Below are 8,302 nucleotides of genomic sequence, written 5' to 3'. Positions count from 1 at the left end.
TTTTTTTTTTTTTTTAAGAAAACAAACAAACAGTTCCAATCCCAGTTAAATACAGAACTTGAAAAGTGTTCCAGAAAAAAGTGCTGGCTAAATTACCTCTGAAAGAGAAACACAACATGGAGAGAGAGGGGGACATGATGAGAAGGGCCCTGGGGTCTCCTGTGTCCCCCTGTGCCCCCCTCACCCCCAGGCTGTCCCCCACCTACCCTGTAACAAAACCTCGTTGTCCGGTTGGCACGTCAGCAGACACTACAATGAGGTGACTGTAAAAGTGTCCTCGGGGTGTTGTTGCTCTACCATGGGTSCCAAAAACCCACTCTTCTGGGTGGAGGCCATGACAGGGTGCCCTTGGGGTGCAAAACTGGGGTACCTGTAGTTGTCCTGCAGCTGCAGCATTGAGTCTCTTGGTACTGGGGAGATGTTCAAGTCATTGATCAGGGGACAAGCGTAGGGTCCTCGGTGGTGAGCCCGGGACATCTCCAAGGGCTCCTTSTCGCCCTTGGAGGGGTGGGCGCCGCTCGGGCTGCTCAAGTGGGGGTTCAGACACTGCGGGTCCGTCCTGCCCATGAAGTCCACCAGCATTCCRGCCCCCGCCTTGCCGTCGTAGGAAGGGCTGCGGGTGCTGGCGTTGGGGGAATACCAGTACGGGGGGTTTTTGCAGCTGGGGGAGTCGTAGTGCGGCTGCGGCATGGCGAGGTCGCGGCAGGCCAGGTGCGCCGCGTGGGGCAGGGAACCTCCCTGCATGCTGTGCTTGAGCGAGTCGCAGGCCGGCAGCTTGCGCATGCTGGCTGCCCGCAGGTCCTCCTTGAAGGCCAAGGTCGGCGAGCAGTTGGGCGAGAAGGCTTTCTGCAAGCCGGCCTCGAACACAGTCTGCTGGCCGGGGGCCGCCAGCTGGTGCGGGAGGGCAGGGAAGTGCTTGCTCTCCAAATCTGGCTGCCCCAARCCGGGGGAGTCGCTCTGGAACCCCTGGACGAAGGTCCCGTCCGAGGGCGTGGAGGGGTTCATGGAGTAGGGGCCGGCATAGTCGCAGGGGTCGCGCTCGCCCACCCCGAAGCCGCGGGACTGGGAGGGCAGGGGGGACATGCTGCTGTCCCCGCTGTAGTAGTCCAAGCCCAGGTCTGTGCTCTCCTGGAACAGGGGGTTCACCGCCTGCGACTTGGTGGGGAACTTGGCCTTGCCTGTGCCCCTCTCCTTCTTGGAGGCACAAGCCCCYCGGGAACCCCGGGGCTGCCGGGGTCCTGTGTTCCTCTTGGAGGGGTACACGGAAGAAGAAGAGGAAGAGGAGGAGAAACTCAGGTGGGAGGTGTCGAACATATCCACCTTCTTCCGTCGGCCTCGGCCGGGCTTGGAGTTACTCTGGAAGAGGACGCTCTGGTTCCAGTTGTAGCCGGGGGCAGAGGATGCCTCATTCCAGTCCATCATCAGCTTCTCCAGGCTGGAGAGGCTGGACTGGCCCTCGCTGGAGGACGCCTCGCTGTTGGCACGCCGGTAGCCGGCCGGCTGGTTGAACTGGGTGCTGTCGGAGGATGACTCGGAGAAGGTCTCGGACACCGTCTGCTGCTTGGCTTTCTGCGGGGTGTAGTTGGAGATGTCSAGGATGACGTTGGGCTCGTTGAGGTGGCACTCAAAGCCCGGGTTGTAGAGCTGGCTGAAGGCTTCCGAGCTCCAGTCCAGCCCGCCGTAGCCTTGCCGGAAGGCCCACGGCGCGGCGCTGGGGAACTGCCGGCAGTTTTCGGGAGAGGGCTGGAAGGACGCCGACCCCTTGGGCACCATGTAGCTGCCAGGTGAGACGGTGCTGGCGCGGCTGTCGCAGCGCAGGGGGGTGTGCGCGGCGCTGGAGAACTGTCCCCCCTGCTCGGCGCTGTTGAAGAAGGCGGCTTTTCCCAGCGGCAAACTGGGAGCGGCGGTGGGCGGCGCGTAGCCGGCACTGTGGGCACTGCTGGGCGAGGAGGGGAGGCTGCTGCCGCTGCCGTAGGCGAAGCTGCAGTCCTTGCTGTTGGGGCAGTCCTGCGCTGACGGGTACTGCTTTCCCGGAGGGAACACGCTGGCGGGCGCCACGCTCTGCCCGGCGCTGCTGTAGCTGCCGTACGGGGAGTAGCCGGGGGTGCCGCTGGCCACCGGGTGAGCCGTGGGCGACCGGGACACGGCCGATGGCGGGGCCAGTTTGGGGAAGGACTCGGTGCCCCGGCACTCGGACGACCCTTGGGTCACGCCGTAGCCGCTGGCACTGCGGCCAGGTGGGAACGCCGGCCGGCCCTGCATGGCCGCGTGGAAGGCGGCTTCGGCACCGGGGTTGGCGGCCGCCACTTTGCCACCCCGCGCCGCGTAGGCGGCCATGCCCCGCTGGCCCGGCAGCGCAGCCGGCGGCGCCGTGTAGGCAGCGGCTGATTTTCGGGACTCGGAGCGGGACGCAGACAGGGCGAAGTCCAGCAGGTCAGAGGAATCATCCGAGTCCAGCAAGGAGCGGAAGTAGCCGGTGAAGAGGCTGTGCCGCTCCGGGCCGCTCTCCGACTGCGAGGACGGTGCACTGCCAGCGTAGAAACCGGCGCGGCCGGAGGAGCCCGACTCCAGCCCCGCAGCGTGGAAGGGTCTCGCCTCAGCCCCCTGGTACCCGCCGTTGCGTCCGGCCTGGCTGCCGGGGTGGCCGTGGTGCGGGGCCCAGGGGCTGCCCTTCTCCCCCCCAGCCCACTCTCCAGCGGGGCCGTCCCCAAAGCTCTGCCCGGAGCTGGGCTCAGGGAACAGGGCCCCGTTCTTGCGCGCCCGGCGCTTCCGCTTGGGCTTCCCCACGGGATCGGGCTCCAGCCGGCCRCGCTTGCGCGGGTGCACGGGGTCAGCGTGGAGGGCCGTGGGCGCTTTCTTCTTCTTCCCGATGCCCTCGAAGAAATCGCTGAAGGAGCAGCGTGCGGCACGGGCAGCGTGGCCGCCCCCTCGCCCGCCGAAGCCCCCCGCCTTGCCGCCGCGCCGGCGGAAGCCCTGGACACGGTGCAGGAAATGGGAGATGCTCTGGGTGTCGGGGGCTTGGTGGATGGACTCGGGCTCGCTGGGGGTCCAGCAGCGGGGCGGCGAGCAGCGCCCGGAGCACTGGCTCTGCCGGTTCAGGAACGCCAGCTTGGCCAGCACGTCCGAGTAGTCGGCTTTGCTGTCGTTGGTGTCGGCGATGTAAGAGGGCTGGGGCGAGGCCAGCTTCTGCTTCCTCCTCCTCCTCTTCTTCACCTCCGGGGTGGGCTCCTTGGGCTTGGCCTGGCCCAGCAGCAGGTTTTTGGGAGGCCGGCCCCGCTTGCGCTTTAGTATAATGGGCATCTCGCCAGGGGGGAACACCACGACCACATTGCGCCCATTGTTCTTCATCTTGAGCAGCGGCGTGGGCTCCATCGAGCTGCTCGCCGCCAGCTCCTTCCCCTCCAGGTTCARGTTGCTGCTGAGCGATGACACCTTGTAGGTGGTCTTGTTCCTCCTCCCCAGGGAAACGGGGATCTTGGCCATCTTCACCACCATCTTCCTCACCCCCCGGCACTTGATCTTCTTCCCCGCCGTGCTGGCTTTGGGCATCTCGTCTGGGTCCAGAGTGGAGGGGGGCGGCGGTGGYGGGCTCAGCAGTGGGGTGTCGGGCTCCTCGGGCCCGGGGGGCACCTCGGCGGGCAGGGCGAGGGGGGACAGGACGTGGCTCTCGGKGGTGACGTCCAGCCGGCGCCCTCCCCTCGCCCTCCTCCGGCGGCACAGCATCTTTGGCTTGTCTGTCCGGCGCAGGGCGTACTTGCGGTGGTCCTCAGCACAGCGCCCGGCCCCTCGGCCCCCGCAGGGAGCCCGCTTCACCATCGTGCTCAGGGGACACCCCCCGAGCCGGGGCTGCAGCCCGTGGGGCCGCAGAGGGTCCCCTGCACCCGGCTGCGCCTCCAGCAGCTCCGAGACAGCTCCCAGCGGCTGCGGCTCCAGCAGCGAGGGCTCCGTGCGCAGCAGCGGCGGCTCCAGCGCTCCRGGCAGCGGCTCCAGGCTCTGCAGCCCCAGAGGCTCTGCCAGGGGCTCCAGCGACTGCAGCTCCAGAGACTCGGACAGGGGCTCCAGGGACTGCAGCTCCAGCGACTCGGAGAGCGGCTCCAGCGACTGCAGCCCCAACGGCTCCAGGTTTTGCAGCTCCAGTGACTCTGGCAGGGGCTCCAGGCTCTGCGAATCGAGCAGCTGGGGCTGGGACTCCAGGGACTGGGAATCCAACAGCCGGGATTGGGAGTCCAGCTCTTGGGCTGGCAGCAACTGCGGCTGCGGCTCCATCGCCTGCGACTCCAGCAGCTGTGTCCCCGGGCAGGCCAGCGAGGCCAGCTCGTTCAGGATGTCCGCCTCAGCCAGCTCCGAGTAATCGCCGGCATCGGGCTGCGAGCAGCCGGCTTCATCCGCCGGCGCTTTGGAGATGCCCCCCACGCCCCCGCTGTGTCCGGGGGGCTGCGGGGCGCTCCCCCCGCCTCCGTCAGCCTCCCCATCGCGTGCCGGGGGCCGGGGGTGCCGCGGTGGGTCCGATTTGAGGAGCACGCCCCGCTCCTCGGGGCTGCGGATGCTGTTGGCCAGGGAGGGYGAGGAGAAGAAGCTGTACTGGAGATCGCGGTCGGCGGGCAGGAGGCGGCTGTCCTCGTGAGCCCCGCTGCCGCCGCGCAGGCTGCCGCAGTCCAGGTGCACCCCGCTGTTCTTGAGGTCCTCGGAGAGGCGGTTGAGGTCCTTCATGATGTCGATGAGCTGCACCACGGGGTGGAGGTTGATGTGCCCGTTGCCGCACTTGCTCCGGAGCAAGGCGAGGATGCCGTCAACGTTGCAGCGGCCCGAGGCCAGCGTCGCGYTGGGGAAGGTTTTGGGCGCCCGGTCGCGGGCGGATGCCTCCTCCGCGCTGCCCCCCAGGATCCGGGGCTCCCCGGCACAGCCCAGCAGGTCCTCGGCCGCCTTGGTGCCCCCGTGGATGCTCTGGCAGCGGTCGGCGGGGTCGCCGTGCAGCAGCGAGCCTGCCTGGTGCTCCCGGCCGAGCGCGGGGCACGATCCCTCGGGGAAGCTGAGCACGCTGCAGGACAACGCCTTCTCGGCTGGGCAAGCTGGGGGCCGCTGCGCCGGGTGTCCCGACGGGTAGAATTTGGGCTCGCGGACGTAGTCGGGTGAGCCACGCACAACGCTGGTTGTTACCACTGGGCCCGGGGGCTTCACGCGCATCCTGACCTCCTCCTCCCCCACGTGCCGCTTGGCCGAGCAGGTGCTGACATGGGGGTCAGGGAAGGTGACACCAGGACCTGTGGGCGGCAGAGAGGGAGACAGTGAGGCTCCAAAAACACCCAGCAGAGCCTCACTCCAACTCTACCGTTCTCAGGGATGAGCTCCCCATATCCATCCATGGGGACTTGGGGGAGCTGGATGCCCTCCCCAGTTCAGGGGTTCTGCCCCTTCCTTCAGTTCAAGGGGGTCTGGATGCTTTCCCCAGCTCAGGAGCGGGGGGCTGGACGCCCTCCTCTCACCAGGACCACCCGTGCCATCCCCCAGCACCGATCCCCCTCCCCGGTGCAGAGGAGTAGCTGTTCCTGTGAGGGTCTGGATTTCCCCACCCCACCACAGGGCAGAGTTTGGGGATCTGCGGGGAGATCGGGGGGCTGGAACTCACCCTCGGTTTTGCTGCTGCTCCTGCTGTTGCACTTGAGTTCTCTGCAAAGGAAGGGGTGCGCAGGGTCAGCTCCGCACGGCGGGGGACACACTCAGGTGCCCACCGCGCCAGTCCCTCCGCGGGACACACCGGGGGCTGATSCTCCCGAGCTCCCACGGCCGCCCATCACCCTGGGCACAGAGGGGGACACTGCCTCTGATCTGGGGGACAGAGGGGACAGGTTTACGCCCCCCTCCCGTGCCCACCGCCACCAGGCCCCCTGCGCGGGGCGGGGGGCTCGGGGGTGTCGGGGGTCCTTTGGTGGCGCTGCCACTTGGTGTCCCCGCCACTCGGTGTCCCCGCCACTCGGTGTCCCCGCCACTCGGTGTCCCCGCCACTCGGTGTCCCCGCCACTCGGTGTCCCCGCCGCTCGGTGTCCCCGCCACTCGGTGTCCCCGCCACTCGGTGTCCCCGCCACTCGGTGTCCCCGCCACTCGGTGTCCCCGCCACTCGGTGTCCCCGCCACTCGGTGTCCCCGCCGCTCGGTGTCCCCGCCGCTAGGTGTCCCTGGCGAGCCGCGCTCGGACACGGGGGGGGGGGTCTCTGCCCCTGGAGGTGGCGCAGCTCAGCCCCCCCCTCATCCCCCGAGCGCGGCTCCCACCCACCGCTCCCACAGCCGCGTCCCCTCCACAGCCGCGACCCCTCCCGCAGCCGCGACCCCACCCGCAGGGACAGTGCCGGGGCCGCCCCGCCCTCGCTGGGACTCCCCTGTGTGGCGCCTGCCTCAGTTTCCCTTCCTTGGATGGGGTACAGCGAGGGTGGTGGTGGGCGCCGGGCATCATGTGCCCACTGCACAGCCCGCCCCACACTCCGTGGGGTGTTGCAGCCCCCATTTCACCCCGGAATCCCAAGGCAGGAGGCTCTGCAGAGCCGTGGGGTCCTTCACGGATGGACAGAACCGCAGCAGCAACCCCTTGGTGCCGCTCCCTGTTTTTGGGGTGAGGAGCCCAGGCTCCCTGTTTTTGGGGTGAGGAGCCCAGGTACCTGTTCCGGGGGTGTTTGCAGTGCAGGTTCACTCGGAAGCTCCTGCTGTCACCGTCGCCGCTGGGCTGGCGGGGGCTGGAGCCCTGGGCACACGGGAACCACTCGGCTGGCGGGCTGGCACCGTTCTCCAGTGCGAGGGGCTGGCAGGCGACCGAGCTCCCATCTGCTCGACAGAGACCCCCGCACATCAGCCCAGCGACCCCTCCCCTGGGAGCACCCCCTGCCCTGGTCACTGTGGGTGCCCACAGCGCTGGGCACGTCCTGTGCCACCCGTCGGTGCCTCCCTCTCGAAGCCACAGCCCACGGGGACACCCACGCTGTGCCCTCCGCCCCATCACGRGACACCCGGGGTGGCGTTTTGGGGCAGGAAAACCCTTTCCTCCCCCCCGTGTTCATGCCTTGAGCTGGGGCTGCCCACACGAGGGGAAGCATCTCCCCACCGGGCTGTGGGCACTGGTGTTTATATCGGCACAGATGTGCTGAACACACGCGTGTGTGCACWGCTCTGCCCCCGTGTCCTGAGGCACCCCCAGGCGCTGCCCTTGGGGCACAGGGTGCCCGGTGGAGCCCCTGAGCCCCTCGCAGTCCCCTGCCAGCATGTCCGCCTGTTTTCCCTGCCGAGCGCCGCGTGTGAATCCCCGCCGCTCGGCTCCCTCCCCCAGCACACACCCGCAGACACACACACGCAGCCGCTCGGCGTGATCCAGGCTCTTCCCGGTGTCTGGATTAGCGTGACAACTTATCAACAAGGCAGGGAAAGAGAATTCAAACCTGTCAGTCCATCCGCATCCCCTCCTTTTCCCCTCTCCCCACCCGCCTTTGGGCACCGCGGAGATGCGGGCACCTCGGTGTAAAGTTACACCAACGGCGATGTGGAGCAGGAAAATATGTGCTAGAAAGACCGGTCTCGTCTCTGCCGAGGCTGCTGGTGTGCCCAGGGAGCTGTCGGAGGGGAGGCAGGCAGGAAGGAAACAAACGGGAGGTTTTCCAGAGCAGCCGCCGGGAGCTGCTCCCGCCGCACACGCTGTGCGCAGCTCCGCCGGGAGGCTCGGGGTGTCGGGGTGCAGCCCCCCAGCTCTGTGCCGCTGTCCCCCCGTGTGTCCGTGACACAAACACTGTGGGATGCCCGTGGGGTCCCCACCGGGGTGTGTGGGGTCTCTGGACACGCCACCGCCCCCGTTCTGCGCGTTCTCCATCGGCCGCGTTTATCCCCGGGGCACCCCGGGTGCCGCAGGCGCTGGGCACATCCCGCGCCTCTCGCTCCGCACCAGCGATGTGCCCTCGGCCCCGCAGAGCCCCCGCAGAGCGTTCGGTGACAGCGGGGGGACACCCCGAGCCAGGACTCCGCCCCCACCCCATGCAAACCGGCGGCACAGCGGGGACAGCCCGCACCCCGAACACCGCGGGCTGGGCAGCACCGAGCACTGCCCCGTGCGGGGCTGGGGGAGCCCGGCGGTGGGGAGGGGGTGCGGTGGGGAGGGGGCTGCGGGGGCAGCGGGATGTTCGCCGCGCCGCCGCGCTCACTTTCACCTCCCCGCTCAGCCCCAGGCAGCCGCCACATGTTTCCCATTAGGCTCTCCGGACCTCGCCATTCCTGGCTTCCTCGCCAGGGGTAGGGCCTTTTTCCTTGTTGGTTGATTTTTTTTTTTTTTT

General features: G+C 68.2%; 1 protein-coding gene across 3 annotated transcripts in view; it reads right to left on the bottom strand.

The window, feature by feature from the left end:
- Positions 1–16: 16 nt before the first annotated feature.
- Positions 17–8,302, bottom strand: part of AHDC1 (AT-hook DNA binding motif containing 1) — a 51,350-nt gene continuing 43,064 nt past the window's right edge. For all 3 annotated transcript variants that reach the window (XM_057384744.1, XM_057384745.1, XM_057384743.1), the window contains 4 exons: positions 6,650–6,812; positions 5,627–5,667; positions 207–5,261; positions 17–98 (listed from right to left, as the gene is read on the bottom strand). In XM_057384744.1, the coding sequence (XP_057240727.1) occupies positions 250–5,184 (4,935 nt within the window). In that variant the 5' untranslated portion in view covers positions 5,185–5,261; positions 5,627–5,667; positions 6,650–6,812 and the 3' untranslated portion in view covers positions 17–98; positions 207–249. The remainder of the gene's footprint in view (positions 99–206; positions 5,262–5,626; positions 5,668–6,649; positions 6,813–8,302) is intronic.

This window comes from Malurus melanocephalus, unplaced genomic scaffold (genome assembly GCF_030028575.1).
Source record: "Malurus melanocephalus ecotype Western Australia unplaced genomic scaffold, MMel_1.1 scaffold_743, whole genome shotgun sequence".
Taxonomy (NCBI): domain Eukaryota; kingdom Metazoa; phylum Chordata; class Aves; order Passeriformes; family Maluridae; genus Malurus; species Malurus melanocephalus.
Note: the sequence above shows the minus strand (reverse complement) of the source record. Positions and strands in the feature narration are given on the sequence as shown.